Raw genomic sequence first — 23,606 nt, forward strand, 5'->3', positions numbered from 1 at the left:
CACGTTTTGAGTAAAGCAAATACTGCCAGGTTTGTTTGACTTGTAACATTGCATGGTTGGTTGCTGTTTCCAATGCAGTGGTGAACGAGATAAACTTAAAGAAATATCTCATGGTAAAAATGAATAAATAAATAAATTGCTGGGTGAAATATTGCTAACAAGAAAATGACAGAGACAGTGCTTCAAGAACTCTCTCCCTGTCTCCTTGCTTGTAACAAGTAATGAAGAGTACTTTGCTTGCAACAACAAAAAATGAAAGAAAGAAAAAAAGAGAAATTGATGTCCTTAGAACCCATCCAAATAAAGATAAAACTGAAATTGAGAGAGATTCAGAAACTTGGAGCCAGAATCTCTCTGGAAGGTATCTGCTTACCTTTGCTGGAGTCCTGGGTTTGCAGACTGAATTGACCACCACACAGGGTTTTTATGCCAGAAGTGCAATCACCATATTTTTTAAAAATTTTTTAACATTTATTTATTTTTGAGACAGAAAGAGGGTGTGAGCGGGGAGGGGCAGAGAGAGAGAGAGAGAGAGAGAGAGAATCCGAAGCAGGATCCAGGCTCTGAGCTGTCAGTACAGAACCCGACACAGGGCTCCAACTCACAAACCATGAGATCATGACCTAAGCAGAAGTCAGACACTTAACTGACTGAGCCACCTAGGCGCCCCTGCAATGCACCATATTAAGGATCAAGGGATAAAAACCTAAGATCTTAAGAGATGCAGAAAGAACATTCAGGACAATTCAGTGTTTATTCATTATAAAAATTATTAAAATTAGAGGAGCCTTTTTAATCCAGTATTTCTGTTTTCCTGCTTTTCTTGCCTTCATTTTTACTGCTTGGGTTGTTTATTTTTTCCATTCCAATTCATTTCCTTAATGGTGTGAAATATTTACACTTTATTGCTATTATTGTCATGATTAATTAGAAAATTTTAAATGCATAATCAATAGTAGATGACAATGAAGTTAATAACTTTACCCTTCCACAAAATAACACAAAAACCTTAGAAAGCTTTGTCTCTGATGTTCAAAATGTTTTTAAAATAGATTTTATATTTAATAATTAAAATTTAAAAATCGTCCAAAAAATTTAAAACGTATTCTTGAAATTCAAGAATATGAGGACAACAGTTTTTTAACAACGTTTTCAAAAATCAAGGTAGTGCAGGAAGACTTTCTCAGCATCTCTTGCATGCTTGCATAGTTCCTCAGTTAGCCAGAGATTGGAGAGAGCTATCTAGACTTTCCATGGCTCTTCAACTGCTAGGAATTCTCTTTGAAATCCTGCTCATCTACCAGTTACCCCAAACTTGGACTGCAACCTCAGGCTTGCAAAGCTGTGCGTTTCCCCCATTTATTCTAAACCAAACCCACATGTTTTACATTGTGGAAACCAGGGGGTTTTGCCCTCTGCTTCTATCCCAAATTGAGTCTACAGCCTCTGGCAGCAAAACTGGTTTCCGGTGCCATTCTCAAGTTGAGGTTGGCAGGGAGGTTGGGAGTAGCTCCAGGCAAAAAGGTCACCGATTGCTCTTTTCCTTACCTGAATCGCTAGCAGTTTTTCAAGAAAAAATGCTTCTTTTTTTTTTTTTAAACGTTTATTTATTTTTGGGACAGAGAGAGACAGAGCATGAACGGGGGAGGGGCAGAGAGAGAGGGAGACACAGAATCGGAAACAGTCTCCAGGCTCTGAGCCATCAGCCCAGAGCCTGACGCGGGGCTCGAACTCACGGACCGCGAGATCGTGACCTGGCCGAAGTCGGACGCTTAACCGACTGCGCCATCCAGGCACCCCAAGAATAAATGCTTCTTAAATTGTTGTGTTGCCTTGGTTGATTTCCATTGTGGTGGAATTGTTTTTGTTAATATTTTCCAATTGTGTACTTGTTTTCTGTGGAAACACTCGACCCTTTTATGTCACTAGAACAGGAAGTCCTCTTTCTCCACATTGGGTTTTGGGAGTTATATGAGGTGATTTGTAGAATCTGCTTAGAAGTACCTAAAATAGGGACGCCTGGGTATGTCAGTCAGTTGAGTGTCTGACTTCGGCTCCGGTCATGATCTCGGGGTTCATGAGTTTGAGCCCCATGTCAGGCTGCATGCTAACAGCTCAGAGCCTAGAGCCTGCTTCAGATTGTGTCTCCTGTCTTTGCCCTTCCCCCACACTCTCTGTCTCTTTGTCTCTGTCTCTGCCTCTCTCTCTCTCTCTCTCTCTCTCTCAAAAATAAACATTAAAAAAATAATTAAAAAAAAAGAAGTACCTAGAATGGTAGGTACTATAGAGAATAGTAGCACTATATGAGTTGACTGTTATTATAATTATTATTGGGGCTCCTGGATGGCTCAGTCAGTTAAGCATGTGTTTAGCTCCAGTCATAATCTCACAGCTCATGGGTTCCAGCCCCGCGTCCAGCTTTGTGCTGACAGCTCAGAGCCTACAGCCTGCTTCAGATTCTATGTCTCCCTCTCTCTCTGCCCCTCCCCTGCTCACGCTCTGTCTTTCTCTCTTTCTCTCTCAAAAAATAAACATTTAAATAATTATTATTTACTATGCTTCTGTTGTGTTCTAGGAATTAGGGATATAGAAAAAAAGAGAGACAGAGAGAGAGAGAGAAACAATAATCCCTACATTTATGAAAGAAGCTGTGGAAGCTGGGAGCAGGATTGCATTTTAAGGTAGCCAAGAAAGGCTTTCTTAAGGAAGTGATCATTTAAATAAATACAAGAAAGAGATTAGAAAGAGCAATGAGGAGGTGTGGGGGAATAAATTTTCAAACAGAGGAAATGATCAGCACAATATTTGAGAGGTGGAGTTTGCCTGACACGAAAAAAATAACAGGAGGTAAGTGAAACAGAAGATCGGGCAAGTGGGACTAATGTAGGCCCTGTGATAAATGGATAACATGACACCACATCATTGGTTTTGGCCCAAGAGGGATAGGAAGCCAAATGTAGCATTTTGAAGAAGAAAAATAAAATGGTCTGAAGTTTTAAAAGGATCACTCTGGCTACAGAATGGAAAATATTCTGTTTGGGAGACAGAAAAGGAAACAAGGAAGTGAGAAAAGAGGCTGTGGTTTATAACACAGGAGAAAGCTGGGGACTTAGACCAGGGAGTACTGATGGAGGGAGAAGTGTCTAAATTCTGGGTGCCTAAAGATGGTGACTTGAATGAGTAGGCATGAGAAAGAAAGGATAGCAACAAGAGATCAGATTCTGGATATATTTTGAAAGTAGAACTGGTAAGATTTGTCAAGTGATTATATCTGGAGTATGAAATCAAGAAAAGAGTCAAGACTAATGCCAGAGTTTTTGGTTTTCTTACACATTAATTGTATATATGTAAATTTATAGAATCATTCTCCAGAAAAACATGGCTTTCTCTAGCAAAGCTGAAGACACACATGCCATGTTTCCCAATAATTTGACTTCTGTATTTTTACCCTAGAGAGATTTTGCTCATGTGCATCAGAAGACACGAACAAAATATTCACTATAGCATTGGTATTGAGAGCAAAAAAGAAAAAACTGAAAACAACAGTAAAATGAATTCACAGGCTGTGGTGTATTCATATTATGGAAAAGCATGCAACTGTTAAGATAAATGAACTTTAGTTGTGAGTACCAACAAAGATGGAAGTCACAAATAATATGAAGCAAAATATACAAGCTGCCACAATAGAGCAAGAAACCATTTATAGAAAAATTTTAAAAACCCATAAACTAAATAATAGGTTTTAGAATACACTTATGATAAAACAAAAGAAAGGAGAAAATATTCAGAATGGTTCTAGGGGAATGATGGGACCTTTAGTAATAGTTTATCTCACAAATGTTCATTTTGTGATTATGGTTATACCTGACATATATACTTTATATGTGTAACTATAACCCATTTATATGAGTAGAATGTTTCATAATAAAAAAGTGAAAATGCAATCTGGTACAAAAATACATCTACTAAAATAGTCATCAGTTTTAAAGCCAGTATGTATCAGATGTTGCCATTGTAATTTCCTGCTGCCATCACCTCTAGTCTTAAGTACACTGAAGATGATAATTACTTTATTATAATTGCATTGAGATGAAAATAAGCAGGTTATATGATGCTTAAAGTTTTAGAATATTAATTAAACAATAAGGCTCTGAACAGAACCCTAGATTCTTGGTGTTCATATCAGCTGACAGTATATTTCACAGTTATCTTAAAAACATTCCACTAATCCCGAAGCAGGTATGGACACTTAGGCCCCATGGTATGAAGCTCCTAGACCATCAGTAAAAGAAGACACTTTTTAAAACAGTAATTTCACTCAGGAAGCCTCCTATTAAGGATCTGGGGGCATCTAAGAATGTTATATGTAAATACATTCCTTTTCAAAAAGTAAGAGATAGAAGTTAAAAAGTAAAAAATGCTTTCCTCCATTCCAAACTATTTTGGTTTTGGTTAAAACTTACCCATTTAGAGTGAGGAAAATATCTTCATTATCTATTTCTCAGCATTCCTCGGCATCTAAAGTCTTTCCTTTTTCTGCAGTACTTGCAGAGAAGACAGGAGATTTAAGAGGGCCTGTGGCTAACCTCCTAGTGACACAAGTGGAGGGAAATAGTGAGAAAAGTTGCTCTCTGCTTTTATTTCTACCTATAAAGTTTCAGGCAAACCACATAACTTTCCGTATCCTCAATAAATGTGATTATTGGGCACGTAATATCCACCCCCATGAAGAAGCCGACATTCCCAATTCCTATTTATGTTCCAGAGACTTGAAGGTCTATGATGCAGTTCTGAGAGCAAGGCACCTAAGAAAGTGAGGAGGGTGGGGGGGGGGACAACAAAAAAGAGCACATTTGCCTCTACTGGTGGCTGTTGGTGACAGATACCCGCAATTAGCAAGCAAGGAAACCATAGGCAGCAAAGAAATGTAACAATTCTAAAGGAACAGATAAATGTACCTTGTTTTTGTTGGTGACCTGCCATCCTGTGTCACAAGCTGAAATGGAAGAGTGGCTTAGCTTCATGCCTGGAATTGTTAAAGAAGCATGTCTCTTTAGAGTAGCCCCCAAATGGCAGACACAAATTTTGGTTCTCCTTCAAGGCAAAAGAGTTACTTTGGTAAGCCACTTGATGGTTTGGTTTGTGTTTAGAACAAAAAATTACAAACTGAACCAGATCCACCAAGTCCACCTTAATTGGAACAAAAACTGCAAACTAATCCCAGATCTGCTTCTGATCTTCTCAAAGAAAATGTGTATTTGACAAAAACAAATTACATCCCAGAATGGAATTGGGTGTGGGGTGGGGAATGGGGTCATACTGGAATGGAATACAATATGTTTCTTACTGTACTGGGTAATTTTCTGATTTATTTGATATAGATTCAAATCCCAAAACACTAGGCTTAAAGATGATTAACAAGTGAGAAAAGGAGGCAATGTGGGAACTGAGACGCCACGAGATTTGCATTGTGCATGATTAACAGCTATTTATTTTATTTTCTTTTAATTTTTTTGGTGCTTTTATTTATTTTTGAGAGAGAGAGAGTGTGTGTGAATGGGGGAGGAGCAGAGAGAGGGAGACACAGAATCTGAAGAAGGCTCCGGGCTCTGAGCTCTCAGCACAGAGCCCGACACGGGACTCAAACTCATGAACCGTGATATCATGACCTGAGCTGAAGTCGGATGCTTAACCGACTGAGCCACCCAGGCGCCCTATGATTAATAAGTATTTAGAACCAGAAGGAAACCTAGAGCTAGCTTAAGGCAAATAAGACATTTTAGAATATGTATTAAAACTTGCAAATACACAAGTGTTTTCTAGTTTCTTTTGGGGACTTACTTCCTATGTAATTGCTCTATGGTCATAGAATATGTTCAGTATGATATTATTCATTTAAACTTTTCACACCTGCTTTTGTAGCTGCTTTTAGTGGCTCATAAGTTCCACCAAAAAAGAAGAAAACAAGTAGGATTTTGGTCAGAATTACTTTGATATTTTGGAAAGAATTGTCATCGTTGATATCAAGTCTTCCTATTCATATATATCTTATATATCTTCTTTCATGTTTCTCAGAAAGTGTACGCTTCCTTCATAATAATAATAATGGTCATGGAAAATACTTGTTAGCGTTATTAGATGCCCAGCATTACATTAAGCATATTATATATCAAGTAATCAACATTTATAATTAATAATAATTTATTTCAAAAGTTTGAATGTATTTTGTTGGATTTTCCATCAGTATTTTATATTTTTGTTGCTGTTCCAAGTGGCTGTTTCTTGCTGCTGTATAAAAATACAATTTTCTTTTGAAAACTGATCTTCTGCAAATGACAGTTTTTTTCTCTCCCAAATGTATATCTCTATTGATTGTTTTTCTTGAATCAGTTGCATTAGCAAGTTTATCCAGAAGCATCTGAAATGGAAATGGTGAGAGCATTTAGGTTGTCTCTGAATTCAAAAGGAAAAATATTCAATGTTTCAGCAATAAAGTGTGATATTTCTTAATTTTATTTTGATCTTCTCTTTATGAGGTTAATTACATTTCCATAAATAATTTGTTAGGAAAATGTATTTTAAATGAAACATTTAGTTTTATCAAATGTCTTTTCTGTGGCTTTTTAAATAATTCATATGATTTTTCTTTTTAATTAGTTCATATAATGAATTAAGAGATTTTCTAATGGTGAATCACCTTGTATTCCTTGATTAGACCCAACTTAATTGTAATGTAATAACTTTTTAAAATTTATGTGTTACTTTGGCTGACTTAAAAAATCCATATGAGTGAGGTGAGCCTGCAATTTTCCTTTCTCATACTTATACTTCTGGTATTGAGGTTAGCCTCAGAAAATAAGTTGGAGTTCTTAAATTCTTGAGAGTTTGTGAGCCTTAAATTGGCATTGAATGTTCGGCAGAATTTACTTTTAAAAACCATGTGAGCCTGCTGCTTTCTCTGTGGGATAATTTTTTTCTGCTGATTCAATTTTCTTAATAGTCATAGAGCACTATTTAAGTTGTTTAATGTTTAGTTTTTTAAAAAAATATTGTGAAATATACCACAAAAATATATAAAAACATATATGTACTATTTATAAGTCAATAATACAGTATGGGCAATCCTTACAGTGGCCTACAGGAAATAGTATGCTGGCAAGTTTAACAACTGGCTCAAAAAAGTATACACACACACATACACATGTGGTTTCTCATATATTTTACACATAAAGGAAGTATAACACATGTTTAAGAGTAGTAATAAAATATGCAGTAGCCTTTGTTGTAAACTCTATATAGGTGATTGGTTTTCACAGAATGCCTTAGTTGATTTTTACCAAACTCTGTGTCTATGGTCAACTTATGGTTGCAACTGACAAACATAAGTTGTTCAGATAAGAACACTGATATTTTCATTTATATCAAGGAGTAAGGTGAAAGTATAAAAAACGTATGTCAAAACTTAAAAAACATAGAAGGCATATGTCAACTTCACTTGTTCATCGAAAATACAAATGACTTCTTGGTCACTTGAGTGGATAATGATTTTTGAATACTGGAAAAAATTTCCTCAAATTTCTGTGCTATTTATAATGTAGCAATTTTAGACATGACACACTTTTAAACTTAATCTCTATTTTTTTTTTATCTCCAGCACTTTAGACAACAATGAAACAGTAAATCAAGCCCTGATTCATAAAGTTTGATGACATCCATGGTGTAAATATTCCTACCATGGCCAGTTTCAAGCTGTCAGTATAAAGTCTCTGAACATGGGAATTGGGAAAAGAGGTGCACATGAGATGTTTGCATCATACAGATTTGGTAGCTATAATTAACCTGAAGACATAGATAATGAGAAAATGGGTCAAAATAATTAGGAAATGATTTTTAAACACTTATCACCTTTACTTTTAATACAATTTATTTAATTGTAAGCCCCTATAATTTTATTTTTAAGAATGACTAGGTTTAACAACCAACTTACAAAGTTCCTAAAATGCAACAATCAGGTCATAGGAGCCTGTACAGGTTGGAGTAGCATTTTGCTGCCCCTAAGGCTTTATATGATCCACGTCTGCCCTACCTCCTTTATCTTGCTGATTCAATTCCCATTTCTCTTTCTCTCTCTCACTAGCTCCAGTGCAACTACACTGTCCTTTTGTCTTCTTTCTTTCAACACATCAGATACGTTCCTGCTTTAAGTGCTTTGTACCAGCATGTCTTTGTTAGAAACACGCTTCCTCCAAACACCACGTGACTGCCTCCTCTCTACTTTCCAATCTAGCTCCAGTTGTCACTTGTCAGTAAGGCCTCCTCTGGCAAACATTTCAAATTCTCCCCAGGTTCCTCCCTTGACCTCTGATCCCCCCTCAACTACTTTCCCATGACACTTCACAGATCACTGTCTAACCTATAAATAATTGACTTACTATGCTTAATTTTTGTTGTCTGTCTTCCTCCACTCAGAATAAGGTTCATGAGAATGAAGATATTTATGTCGATCACTGATGTTTCTTAAGCTCTTAGCACAGTGACTATCACAAAGTAGGACCTCAAACAATTAAGCATTGAAAGAAAGGAGGAGAGAAATAGACATGGGGAGAGAGGGAGAGAGAGAGAGAGAGAGAAGGAGAGAGAGAAAATGGCAACGAAGAGAGGAAGGAAAGAAAGAGAAAAGAAGGGACAGAGGGAGAAAACCTACCATCTAGGCCAAGAAATATATTACCATCCCTAGAAGTTCCAAGTCCTTTTTTAATCATGTTTTCCCTCTTTCCCTACCATGATCTAATCAATACTATGAATTTCATGATAATTATTTCTTTTTTTTGTTTGTTTTAGTTTTTTTTAGTTTTTTAGCCGTTATTCCTCCTTCTGTAACCTTAAACAATACATAATTTAGTTTTTCATGTTTTAAAACTTGGTGTAAATGAAATCACGTGGTACACATTCTTTAATGAATATCTTTCTACCCAATGCCATATTTTTTGAGCTTTATCCATGATGAGGTAAGTAGCTGTTATGTGTCTCACCAGGGAATTTGGGGATCTTGATAGAAACATGAGGCAGAAAAAAAATGTATCTAAATACTATGCAGATTTTTTTAAATATTAAGTAGTTAAGTCTTTTAAGTAATATATTTATAGTACATATCAATTTCTTAGTCCATATCAGGTTCACAAATAATGTAACTTCTTTTACTTTTCTGTGACCAAATACAGTTTCTAGCTGAAATCCCCATGCTACATGTTTAAAGAAAGCATAAGCTTGTTTCTAGCTGAAATCTCCATGCTACATGTTTAAAGAAAACATAAGCTTGTCATTCAAATGTTTTAGTTGAATTAGAGTAAGCCTATTCAATTGAGGGTTCTTGATTTCCTTTTTCTTCTTAGGTGGCATCAAAGTTCCTAATGTGACCATGGGATGGCCACCTTGCTTAACTTCTTCTTTCTCATCTCTCTAGACATACCCCTCCTGTCTACTTCCTGCTCCTTCCATCTTCTACCTCTGACACGTGACCCCGGGTTTGGCCACTGTAGGCCACCAAAGCTTTGCCATCCCCCTTTTGCTTGATCTCTCCTCCTTTTCTCCTAATGCTTCTGAGACCTGATTGTTAAGCATCACACCCAAACCAGCCACATAGCGGCACTTTCCCTCCCAGATGTCTATATCACTCTGTGATATTTCGCTGCACTTTGTCCCATAGATCTCTACTAAAGTTCTGCCCCCCCCCTTTTTTTTCTTATTTGCCAGCAATCTCTATCAGTACTTAACAGTGTTCCTAACTCTTCTGCATCTGCTGCTTAGAGAAAATAAAAATAGATTGGTTTTAAACAACAAAAACATGTTTATATTATTTTGTATTGAGTTACTTTAAAGGTTTATGTTTCTAAATATTTGTTCTTAAAATGTTTTAGTTATTCCTTCCCATTATCCTTTTAATCAATCAAAACTCATCATGTAAACAAAATTACAACTTTCAAACTCCCAGGACTAAACCCAAGCATCTTTTTGAGAAAATACATGCATATTGTTTAGAGCTCAGAAGGGACAATTAATCAAACAGAGGGAAGCAAAACCTTTCAAATAAAAACTAGAGCTTGCTCTCATTTTTTTTTCTAATCATGGTTTAAAAATGCAATTAACAGCAGTTTAAATGAGATCCTACCAGTAATTTTTAAATTGTATATTTAAAATTATTAGTAAATTAAATTCTGTATTATACATTTATTTTATTCCTATTTTCAACTTAATCTCTTTAGCTGACATTCTATATTATATGATCAGTACAATAGAGCAGGAGTTTGCATTTGCTAGAATGGAACATTTGGAAGATCAGAATTATGAGTTTGAAGAGGTGGTACTCACCAAAGTTACTTAAGCCTAGAAGAGCTTACATAACAGTTTGAACAGTGAGTATGTGCTTATTCATTCACTCATTCAATTATTGTAATGGCAGAACTCAATAGTCTTCAACCCTGGCAGCACATTAGCATCTTCTGGGCTATTTTATTTTTTAAAAGTCTGATATGTGGGGTCCCTAGGTGGCTCAGTTGGTTGATTATCCAACTATTCATTTTGGTTCAGGTCATGATCCCAGGGTCATGGGATCGAGCCCTGCATTGGGCTTAAGATTAATATTCCTTCTCTCCCTCTGCTCCTTTCCCCCTGCTTGTGCTCTTTCACTCCCTCTTGCTCTCTCTAAAAAAAAAAAAAAAAAAAAAAAAAAAAATTTAAAGTTCAATATGGCTTATCTCCAGTTTACAGAGGTAGGTCAAAACAGAACACTTTTGTGCATTGAAATGAATGCAGAGGACATGGAGGGGGAGAGCAGGAAACTTAATCACTTCATGATCAAGACAAGCCAAGTACAGATTAGAATCTGAGCCAGCTTCACCCTGGCAGGCTGTACACAGGAAACAGCAGTGTGTACCTTGATAATGATATCCCTTAAAATATCTGTGTCTTGGGTCACACATCTCCTCTGGAACATTTGCCTTCTACTACTGGGAAAGTCAGTGGACTTTCTTTCTACTTTAACCCTTGTTCTTTCTTCCTCATGGAATGTATTCCTTTGGTCCCCTCTTCCACTTTGCTCATTAAAATCCTACCTATCTTGGGGCACCTGGGTGACTCAGTTGGTTAAGTGTCTAACTCTTGATCTCAGCTCAAGTCACGATCTCTCAGTTCGTGAGTTCTAGCCCCATGACAGGCTCTGCACTGACAGTGTGGAGCCCACTTGGGATTCTCTCTCCCTCTCTCTCTGCCCCTCTTCTGTTCATGCTCTTTTTCTCTTTCAAAAATAAATAAATAAAACATTTAAAAAATCCTACCTATCTTCCAAAACTCCATTAAACCACCTTCTCCAAGAAGCCTGTTACTTAGTTATGTAAGCATAGCTGTGTTATTTATACTCCAGTTGGGATATTTATCATATGCAGACTTGCATTCTCTAAATGTGAAGAGAAAAATGCATTCAAAAGGGACCTCCCAAAATCAGTATTGGGAGTAAGAGAGGGAATAAGAGGAGCTTCAGGATGTGTTTCCAACTGTACATGCCTCAAGGAGATTCCAAGATTCCCCTTTGGGTGTGTGCACCATCTCTCCACATGAGAACCACTGCATATTATAAGATATTGTGATTAGAATGTGTCACACATATTAAAGCAAGAAGTTGCTTTAATGGAACCTGACAGGAAGTTGAGAACTACTAATGAAGTCACTACAAAAATATTTACCTAGGCCTACTATGTGCCAAACAAAAGCTGGTAGTTTTTTTGGAGAACAGAATTCATGGGATATTCAGCTTTAGATCTCTAGTTCCTGCTCAAGGCCAGGTAAAAACTTGGTCACTGTTGGGTAGAGGAGAATTGACTCCATTTCATAAAACTCTGATTTTAGTGGTGAGTCCCTATAACTGAAATGACATTACCCACTATGTTGTACCATATATTTTTTGTTAGCTAAAAGATCTCGAAAGAGAAAAAAACAACTGACAAATGGAAAAAGGGAAACTAAATGTGGGGGTATTCCCCAAAAGTCCACTGCACGATGTCTATACTTGCGACGTTTTCAGACACCCAAAAACTATTCACTTGCTCTAATTTTACTTTGTGCAATATAGACGTTGTCATATTCTCCCAATAATTCCAAATTCCAAGCACATTGAAAGCTTTGTTGTCTTAACATTATACCTCTGAGCAAAAGATAAATCTCTTTGTCACCACTCACCTCTGTTCTGTCTCCAAAACCTTTAGTCTTATATTGCTCTTGATTCACGACCTCAGCTCCTCTCTTTCCCCTCTCTGCCACTAAAACCCCCTCAGTTGCACAGAACAGTTTAGTTCTGGCCTCAGAGGAACCCATTCAACAAAACAAAAGCCTGACTATCGGTCTAAAATGATATCTATAGTTCTTCACACATGCCTAAGCATGTCTTGGATGACCATGGTTCAGTTAGAGGCTTCAACTTCATTAGCATTCCTATAAAAAGCTTTATTTCCTATTAGCATCAGGACATTTTTTAAAAACTTAATCACTGTGGGGCGCCTGGGTGGCGCAGTCGGTTAAACGTCCGACTTCAGCCAGGTCACGATCTCGCGGTCTGTGAGTTCGAGCCCCGCGTCAGGCTCTGGGCTGATGGCTCAGAGCCTGGAGCCTGTTTCCGATTCTGTGTCTCCCTCTCTCTCTGCCCCTCCCCCGTTCATGCTCTGTCTCTCTCTGTCCCAAAAATAAATAAACGTTGAAAAAAAAAAATTAAAAAAAAAAAAACCTTAATCACTGTATCTATGCCTTCATATGAGTTACTAGTAAGTTAAATATTTTCTTATCTTTGCACATTTTATAATTTATTTGAAATGTATTGAATATATTTTAGTCAAACAGGTTCATTTAAATCAATTTTGCTAGAAAATTTCATAGATTTCTCAACAGGAAACAAAAGGTTTTCCAAAATAGGTCTTGTAATATTGCTTGAAAAATTAAAACACAAAATTGAAAGATTTTCCCACCAAAAATAAGGAAATATTTAAAAATGATGGGAAAGTATTAAAATTTTTGAAAGATAAAATTTACATTATGATTAACATGACATTTTAATATATTGAGATAGGTTCATTATTAAACTTTATATTTGTTCTTTGTATCTTAAATATCTTAAAATGCAATATTGTGTATTACAGTATATATGGTAAGTGATTTTTGTAATCATGTTGGTATTAATGCTAAATAGAATGCAGATTCGTTTCCTACTAAGTACACATTTATTTGCCAGGCAATATACCGAGTTCTTTTTTTTTTTTTAATTTTTTTTAATATTATTTTTTTTTTGAGAGAGAGACAGACAGACAGAAAGCAAGTGGGAGAGGGACAGAGAGAGAGGAAGACAGAATCTGAAGCAGGCTCCAGGCTCTGAGCTGTCAGCAGAGTTTGATGTGGGGCTCAAACCCATAAACCGTGAGGTCATGACCTGAACTGAAGTCAGATGCTTAACAGACTGAGCCACCCAGGCGCCCCAAACAGCCCTGTGATTTAGGTACTATCACCATTTTACCAATGTGAAAACTGAGGTCTCTGAGGGGCATGTAAATTGTCCAAATTACAGGTTTGTACACATATTACATATGGATCTTCCTCATTCCTTTTCAGTTTCATATAATACACAGAAAATAGTATCATGACAGTAGTAAATCCAGAAAGAAGTAACAACTTTTTGTGAAAACTTACCCCAGAGTAGCATAATTTTTATCTCAACACAACTGATCCCATGAGCTTTCAAATGTGTACTTATATCCCATAGACATTTTTGTTTTAAAATGTTGAAAATTATGAATTTGGGAGTGAAATTTTATATTATTTACCTTCCCATGGGTCATTTATACATTTATTACAGCAACCTCACAAGGTAGGAGTTGTACTCTGATAAAACTGTGGCTCAGAGAACTTAAATTGTCTAAATCCATACACTTAGTTTTGGAAAAGACTGGGATTTGTGCTTCATTCATCTCAAATCAAAGCCAGTAACCTTCTGGATAGTTTCTAGATCATCCTCTAGAAGCTTGTTGTGACAGTTTGGTTTATTTACATTTTCTAAATTTTCTTCCAGAGCAGAAGTCTTGCCCAACCTGTTAGTTGATAGAGAAACTGTAACAGCAGCAGAACTTAGGGGCACTTTAAAGTGATATTGTTGAAGTGTGTGTGAACTCTCCGCTTGTATTTACATGGACAATAGAAGTTAGAAGGAAGGTGGAAGGAGCAGGCTTGCATCTCTAGTGATTATGAGCTGGCTCAGGGATGATGAAGAAATGGTTTCACCTGGGTACTGGGATGAGGACAAGCAGAGGTGAGATCTGTATTGGTGGGAGCACAAGTGGTATGATGTGCTCTTTACTTAATTTGGAAATGAAGCCGATTTATCTTGGGACAAGTTTGAGATTTTATCCATAGTTGGATGTAGTCAGGATATAAGAAGTTATTTCCAGACGGTTCCACTGATCCTCTCCATCCAAGGCATGCCTCTTTTTCTTTTTATTTTGTTGAGGGCACTCTGATGGTCCTTAGTGAGTATTACAAAGCATTTGTTTTTCCTTCTTGAGCACTATTTCATTGTTATGCTTAACAATTTCAGCTAATTCTGTCTTTACCATCATTTTAGTTGGATCACTCAGAATTTAGGACATATATTGGTTCATACACAGAGTTTATGCTGCATTTATATACAAATGAATAAATATAAGTAAGTCCTATGTCAGTATCTATGTTTCAGTATATGTTTTCAGTGTACGATATTCTTTTCCTTAAAAATATATTTCTATAACTCTCCTAAACTAGAGACATAGTCAATATAAAGTCTTATAAATAATAAAGGGAATAAACTTAACCTCCAATGAGTTAAGAATTGTTCTGAAACCGATATTCAGCCAAAAATGTCTTCCTATACTTTGTCATAGTGTTTATGAGCTTACCAAATGTTTCTGAGTTAAGGAAATTACTTATGATATTTATATTAAATTATAAAAAATAGGATTATATTGTACATGACCATAACTTATGAGATATACACATAAGAAAAGCTTAATGATTTTCTCAATGCTTTCTCAGTAGATTAAGGATTGATAGAGTGCAGTTGTACCTGAAAGCCAAGTTATTACCTACATAAGGGCATTGGTCCCTCTAACTCTATTTCTTTAAAGAATTTGATTTTTTGTTAGGATTATTAAAATACATTACTAGGAAGAAGATAAAAGAAAAGGAAGTATAATTATATTTTTTATTTTTAAAATAAGTCACAGATTCCATATTATTTCTTTATATAATATAATCCTATATCCTAATACTTGTATACTATTTGTTAGTAGACAATATTAATATCCTTCAAGATAGCTTCTTATTAGATTTGGAGGGTATCTGCTCTACTTGAAATCAACTAGAATTGAGCTCCTTTAGAACCCCGGCTTTTTAGGCAATAAATCAAATGGTGAAAAAAAATAAGTTGAAATAGAAAAAAAGGGGGAGGGGCTGGGTGGCTCAGTCAGTTCAGTGTCTGACTTCAACTCAGGTCATGATCTCTCAGTTCATGGGTTCGAGCCCCATGTTGGGCTCTGTGCTGACAGCTCGGAGCCTGGAGCCTGTTTCAGGATTCTGTGTCTCCCTCTCTCTCTGCCCCTCCCCTGTTCATGCTCTGACTCTCTCTATATATATATAATAAAAAAAATTAAAAAACTAAAAAAAGTAAAAGAAAAGAATCATTTGAGTATCACTACTGATGAGTGCAAAAGTCACAAAAGGTTTTAGGAGCAAAAGTAAAATATATTGAAAATTAAGAAAAAATATCAATTATATTTATCTTCTTAATTTTTCCACAATTCCTACAAACATGGATAATTATAAATGCTAAGGTACAGTTTAATTATTCCAACTCTTAGATAATATTGTCTCAAGGTTTTTTAAATGAGTATCCTTTTTTTCAGAAGCAAAAACCAATTCAAAGCATTAACTTTTCCTGATCAGTAAACATCCTTAAACAATACCTCACGCATGGTGGCAGCTCTAATGTGACCAAAAGACTTGGAGATTTCATTCCACTGCTGGAAATTTATCTGGCCCTATGAGAGAAAAAGAACCTGTTTTTTTTGCAGATTGCACAAGTGGCATCACTAACCACACAAATAAAAGCTACAAATTCTTTGGTTGACGTAGTTCAACTGCTATGGCTACCCCAGCATCTTCATGCTTTCAAATATTGGTTTAAATGGCATTTTGTAGCATTTCTCCTTACTGAGATAATATGTTGAGTGTCAATAAATTTTCTTTGAGCATCTAATCACTGTGTCATCTGCAATAAAGCTTGTATTTTCACTTTGATGTCCCTTTTCTAAAACATCAAGTATTTAGGTAATATAAAGGTAATGTGACTTCCATAAACTCATTGTGTTTTTTAATTAATTCTACCATTTTTCTGAACAAATGTCTTAATAGTTCTCTGCCATTAAATAAACATGACTGATAAAAATTTTAAGGGACAGATATCCTTGAAAAGTGTTTGCATTATAGTAGGAGTGAACAGCAAGAGTAAAATGGCTTCATATACTGTTTTTTGGGGGGGGGGATTTGAGAATGACTTGTACAATATATAATTCCATTTGTCAGATTAGCCCAGTTATTTCCCCCCTGAAAAACCTGTTGGTTTTTAAAGCTGCTCTTATATACCTTCTTTACTGTGATTCCTTAACAGTTGACCTAGTGGTTAATTGTAGTTGACTAGTGGGAACACCCCAATTAATTAGTTAGCTGAGATTGTCCTTGTGTCTAATATTGAAGAAAATATTTTCATGAAGACATTTTTTTATTCTTATTCTCTGTCTCTGCCTTTGGAAAAAAAGGCTATCATTTACCATGATATTTAATTTCAAAGATAAGGCATAAACTCACACTAAGGAAACACAAAAACATAGCAGCTATTAAATAAACTATACCCAGGAAAGCTGCATAGTGTACAGTTAGGATCTAGAACTCTGGGCCTAGACTATCTATTCAATTCTGGTCCCATCACTTACTTGCTATGTAACCTTGAGCAAGTTACTTAACCTCTCTGTTTCAATTTGCCAGTTTTTAAAGTGAGGATCAGAAAACTTATGTCTATCTCAAGAGCTATTGTGAAGATTAGATGAGTTTATACATATAAAGTATTTAGAACTTAGTGTTTTCTACAGTAATTGTTATTACTCTCCTGGGCTCATATATGTGCCTCCAAACTACATGGAGATCTTATAGAAGGCTTCCTTAAAGAAGTATATTATGGGAAAACACTGCTTGATCATAATAATTTTGATATGAGATAAAGCTTAACTCATGAGAAAATATGCAGTGGATCAATTCCATCAATCAAGTGGATGACTCAGTAGGTAGAGCATACAACTCTTGATCTCAGGGTTGTGAGTTCACATCCCACACTGGGTGTATAGATTGCTTAAACGTAAAATCTTTTTTAAAATATCAAGTGAATTGATGTATGGTGAATTGATCTTGACTCTTCTATTACCTTTCCATTTTTTTAAATTTTAATGTTTATTTATTTTTTATATGAAATTTATTGTCTAATTGGTTTCCATACAACACCTGGTGCTCATCCCAACAGGTGCCCTCCTCAATGCCCATCACCCACTTTCCCCTCCCCCCCCACCCCCATCAACCCTCAGTTTGTTCTCAGTATTTAAGAGTCTCTTATGGTTTGCCTCCTTCCCTCTCTGTAACTTTTGTTTATTTATTTTTGAGAGAGAGACAGAGCATGAGTGGGGGAGGGGCAGAGAGAGAGGGAAACACAGAATCTGAAGCAGGCTTCAGGCTCCAAGCTGTCAGCACAAAGCTCGAAGCAGGGCTCAAACTCACAAACCATGAGATCAAGACCTGAACCAAAGACATGTAACTGACTGAGCCACCCAGATGACCCTCACCCTTCCATTATTAATTAATCCATCAAAATTATCTATAGAGTATCTCTCCAAAGTATGTCTCAAATCCAACCAGTTTTCTGCAGGAGTGAGTGAAGGAATGAAGTGGCTTATTCTGAATGGTGGGTATAGTGGCCCAATTTGAAAAGCTGAACATGAACAAACTTTATCTAAATACTTTCTGTTGAGGATTCTGCCACTTAAGTTACTTGCCTTTATTTTTTCTTGGCATAGAACCTTTAAAAAAAAAAATTTAAGTATCCTGCAGACCTAAAGGCCCCAAAAAAGAAGAAGATGAAGAAGATTTTAGCTAACCCATCAAACTTAGTTTATAGCAATTCACTTCTTTCCTAAAAGAATCTATTAACATTAATATTTTTACTCCTCAAAGTATGCCTGAGTTTAGATGAATTATTCTTCAATTCTGAGTTTACTCCTTCTGGGACTCTTGCTCATGGTTTGGCTAATATAATGTTCCCTTGTTAACTATAGGAATCTAGGGATTTCCTAGAAATCATGCAAAAAAAGATTTATAGCTGAAATTTTGTATCTTTTTTACATATATTTAATTTCTATGAAGAAATTATGAAAAAATAAGGAAAATAAAAAATAATCCAAGAGATCTCTTCAGTTAAAGTTTAAAATATAAGCCTTCAAGAAGAAATGGTGAAAACAAAAAATCTGATGTTCAAACTTCATTTCCATAACCTCTTCAAAACCCAACCTAGGCCCATTCTTTAGCAAGACAATTGGTAGTGAGTGAGCTTGGAAGCTTTGTCTAATTTTTATTTGTATCAGTAAATTTTTGTGGAAGTAAAGAATTCAGTACAATAAACTCATTACTCTGGACGTGGGATTCGTTCAGAAGAGTCCTACGTTCCCATCCTTCCATCTTGGGCTAGGCTTCTATAACATATGCCGAGCAAGTCTGCTGATTAAAGAAAACCCAGAGACATTGGTAAGAAATAGAAATCTCATCAAAGAAATTCAACAAGAATAAGATAATAGTTTTGGCATTAGTAATGTAGAAATGATAAAGCACCTATGATTTATTTTAAATAAATTCACCTCCATCATGAGGCTAATCCTGTTATATGAGTCTTTATAGATTAAAGATTGTACTACTCCCCACAATTCTAGCTAAATGTTGTGGATCAATAAAGTGCTATGTGACTAATTGCTTAAAGTGCTTTTATTTTAAAGCATGTATTTACAATTTATAAGCGTACTTTAATAGGAGCAATTTGCATTATGACCAAGAGAAGCAATTTATTTCACTACTACTTAAAGAAAAAAAAACAAGTAGATGAGACACTCTTCACACATCCTTTCAAATAGCCTCTCATCATAGCCAACCTAAGTTAGATAGGAGCATGTACATAGGAGAGGAAAGAAAGTAGCATGGAAGGCATTTTTAAAGAACACTAACCTTTTTCATCCCAGGTTAAAGGATAGCTAGATATGTGAGACTGATTTCTATTTTGGATGATTTTTGAACCTTAATCAAGATAGCTACCAACTAAGCCCTCTAAGACTTATGACTTAAAGCTAAATAAGATGGAGGAAAAAATTACTTGTTTGGGGTTTTGGTATCCCCAATTCAACCAGTCTACAAATTTGTCAAATAATGTTTATAGTCTATTATCAGGGACATCTAAAGACTCCTAGAATTTTGGAATATGCATACCACCAATATTTGCCGAATATGCTTTCTTAGCAGGTATCTAATTGCTGATAATTATGTATTCAGCTTGATGCAGATTCAAGTGGTTTTTGTCTCCATGGGAAAAATGAAGAACAGAGTCAAAGGACATATGCTTTCCTGACTCTTCTCTAGATGGAAACTCATACAAAAACAGTCTTCTGTTCACTAAAGAATTGGATCATAAACACTAAAAATTAGGAAACTTGTGATGTTTGCAGTCTTTAGGTTAGAAACAATTCATTGCTCTTGGTGTGGATGAATATACAGGGAAAACAGTGCAATTTGAGATCCTTAACATCTACAGTGGATGGTTGACTATAGTGTTGCAGGGTGGAGAGTCGGAAATCATCAAGACAAAAATTATAATAGGGTTTTCACTAATTTACAACTTTTGTTTTTTTGTTTTTTTGTTTTTTTTTTAATTTTTTTTTTTAATGTTTATTTATTTTTGAGACAGAGAGAGACAGAGCATGAACGGGGGAGGGTCAGAGAGAGAGGGAGACACAGAATCTGAAACAGGCTCCAGGCTCTGGGCAGTCAGCACAGAGCCTGACGCGGGGCTCGAACTCACGGACCGCGAGATCATGACCTGAGCCGAAGTCGGACGCTCAACCGACTGAGCCACCCAGGCGCCCCAACTTTTGGTTTTTTAAGAATAGGCACCTCAGTCACATATTTGTGTTGAATTTTAAATTGAATACTTTCTTATTGCTCCTGGAGTCACAAATCTCTATGATCTCTCCTCCATGGTATAGCAAGAAAACATTTGAATCTTTCTTGTAGCACTTTGCTTTGAAATTCCCCTGAATATAGGATTTGGCATCTGAGTCCTTCTTAGTCTGTCTCCTGTAGGTTTTACTACACAGAGTGGCAGTAAAAAGAGTTTTATTCTTTAGAAAATGCTTCTCACAATTCTTGCTATCAAATTATTCATCTCTGAAGAACTGAATTTTGAATCCTAATAGCTTGTCAGAGCAGGAAGATGAAAAATAGCATGTTTACACTTCTCAACTTGAACCTCTGCCATTGTTATTTAGGCAACAAGGAATGCTTTCACTCTTTCAAATCCAATAGAAATTTGCCCCTTTGGGTCTGAGAGTTAGCACTGTGCAACCAAACCCTTTGGTTTAGTAGTGAAGTACATGACTCTGGGGTTGAATGCCTAGCTCTGCTCCTTAGCTGATATATAAACTTGGGTAATAAAAATTGTTGGGGAGATTAAATGATAAAATGTATGAAGCATTTAGCATAGTGCTTAGCACAGAGTAAATATTCCCTAAATGTTAACTACTCTTTTTGCTGCTGCTGTTAATATTACTATTAATAATAATAAAATTTGTCATTCTTACTCATTAATTTATATTCTTTGTTACCTAGATCACATATGATTTAATAAACAAATAATATAACAACACATTCATGTTAGAATACATATAGACTGGTTTTAACAAGAATTTTAGCTTGTAATTGCTGTATTGTTACCATTTGGTGATTTTGTTCCATATCCACTCTTTCATTACTGGTAAGTTCCTTTTCCTTAGTGTTTTTTGCCCATTGTAAAAGTTTTTCTCAAAATTTTGAGAACCAGAGAATTACTTATATTCCTCTTTTAATTCAGCCTGTTCTTTTCATTCTGTTCTGTTCTAATTTAGTCCTAAGTAACAGAATACTAAATCAGAAGTTTAAGCCATGAGTCTAAAATGTCAGAAATAAAACCTGTGAGATAGGAATTTCAAAGAAGATTCAAAGCCAATTATAGGATGCTTATAATCCTTACCCGACTCAAACAAATGAAAGAGTCAGGTTGTTAATGGTTGAAAAAGGATTTGCGAGTAGAATTTCTTTAACGAGCTATCAGCTATTGGGAGAGATGTAGAAATGCTTTCCTCTACCTCAAATCAAGAGAAGGGAGCTGCACCAGGACCCTCAGGAGATATTGGGAATGGAGTTTCGTTTAAACATGAGATCTAAAGGGTTAGCTGGTGACAGATGAGCAAAATGAGGGGAATCTATGTAGGTTTCAGTCTTTCCTCAAGTAATTTATGGCAACAGTTGCTTCGTGAGTGTTTCATGTGATTCAGATGTGGCCCATCCCTATTTGGAAGGATGAAAGGACCTTAGCACACGGAAGCTAAAGATGCAACTATAAATTTCCAGGGGGCTGTCAACATTGTAAATAACCAGAGTTTCATGTGCCCATTGCAAGGTGGTGAGATGTCTCCAGCCATGGTCCCTGGCAAAGAGTCCCTGAAAAGCCCATGAATGTGCTCATAGAAGAATTAGTTTTCAACACCTGCCAGGTCTAGTGAGTGCGGAGCCATCCTACAGTGTGCTGGTGGAGTAGGAGCTTGGCTTTTCCTCTCAGCCCTTTCTCTCCCTTGCTCCAACTCAGGAGTTAAGGTGGCCAATTGGGGAAGAATGACCCAGAAAGAAATATCAACCATGTGTCCCCAAACGCACACCATTTCTGGACTCTGCCACAAACTCAAGGTTGGAAAGGGATCTTCTATGATCTTTGTTTGATCTTTGTTTTAAGATTGATGTGCAATATAGGTGACAAGACTTTCTAATGTTGGTTAAGACTTGGGCGACTTCACGTGATCAGGCAATGTTTATATTATGCAAGAATGATTGCAAAAGTCATGACACTACCTGAAAATTTCATCCTGGGACAGAAGATAACTTTCCCTTTTTGAATGTTTTAAAAAGAAAGCAGGAGACAAAATAATTTTGCTTCCTGAAAACACCCCATAAGTCTTATATGTTCATTAATTTTATAACCTCAATAAAAAAATCTGTTGCAACTGAGATGACACAGTCTTACAGTATATATAAAAGGAATTATCTCAAAGATAACTGGTGTGATGCTTAACTTGTTAGTGTATTTTTTTATCTAAGTTCAAATAGAAAGAACATGCCATCATATATGACTATTTCCTGAATATTAAGGTATTTTGAGTAATTGGCTTAAAATTGAAATTGCTTAATTTATTTACTTTCTTTTCCATATAATAAGACTCTTTTATCTGTACATTTCTGCTTTATATTTTTATTTTTGATAGATTAGATTCTAGGCAACCTCTCTAGAAATGTTGGCATATTTTCCATGTTAATTTTTTTCTTCAAGGTATATATAAATGGTGAGTGATTCAGAGACTGTAAATTCCATTAGTTTGTTTTGGAAGATTATGTCTTATCTTAAAAATTACTATTCTCTAATAGTCATGTGTTCAAATTCATAGCAACTAAGCCATGTATGGTAAAGGACACTGATCAGTAGAAGGGTTGTTTGAAACATGTTTTGATTTAAAAATATCAAGAAAAAAACATGCACAATTTTTATGTTTGACTTAGTAGATGTTTAAGCATGTCTCATGAGTTTCAGTTCTGTATTACCAGATTAAACTACAACTTCATGACGTTGTGTAACTACCACAGTGTGACCTGCTGTGCTCTTTAAATGCACAATCTGAAAAGAACGTGTTTGGTAACCGTGGAGAAATGTGCCACAAAACCCATTGCAAAATGGAGTCTTCACCACTCACTATTTGCTTCAGATTCCTGACTTCATGAGGTTTTTTTTTCCACAGGCTTATTTTGTTTCCGTTCATCTGTTTGCTTGTGTTTTAGGTGAACCTGATCTTCATAAGAACTCAGAAGACCTAGTAAATGCTGAGGAAAAACATGCTGATACACACTCATAGGTTTGAAATACCTTAAAGGCTTCTGTCATGATAAACATGAGAGGTAATTTTATTTTTTAGGCAAGAAACATAATTTTTGAAATGAATGGCTTGTAGATATCATTAGAGGCAAAGTTACCTTATTTCAATGCCCTCCTGGAATCTTTAAAAAAAAAAAGTCTCTCCTGTTTTCTGAAGCAAAATCTTAAATATTTACTTTTTCAAAGAATTTAATTTATTCATCAATAAAAATTATACTTAGTGAGACCT

At 35.8% G+C, this 23,606-nt stretch overlaps 1 protein-coding gene across 5 annotated transcripts in view; it reads left to right on the forward strand.

Moving 5' to 3' along the window:
• PDE1A (phosphodiesterase 1A) overlaps positions 1 to 23,357 on the forward strand; it is a 323,710-nt gene extending 300,353 nt beyond the window's left edge. For all 5 annotated transcript variants that reach the window (XM_047084618.1, XM_047084613.1, XM_047084615.1 and 2 more), the window contains one exon: positions 23,284 to 23,357. In XM_047084618.1, the coding sequence (XP_046940574.1) occupies positions 23,284 to 23,357 (74 nt within the window). The remainder of the gene's footprint in view (positions 1 to 23,283) is intronic.
• Positions 23,358 to 23,606: the final 249 nt, after the last annotated feature.

Source organism: Lynx rufus, unplaced genomic scaffold (assembly GCF_022079265.1).
Source record: "Lynx rufus isolate CCGP_SWC_20201006 ecotype Redwood Valley unplaced genomic scaffold, mLynRuf1.p SCAF_2, whole genome shotgun sequence".
NCBI classification, from domain to species: domain Eukaryota; kingdom Metazoa; phylum Chordata; class Mammalia; order Carnivora; family Felidae; genus Lynx; species Lynx rufus.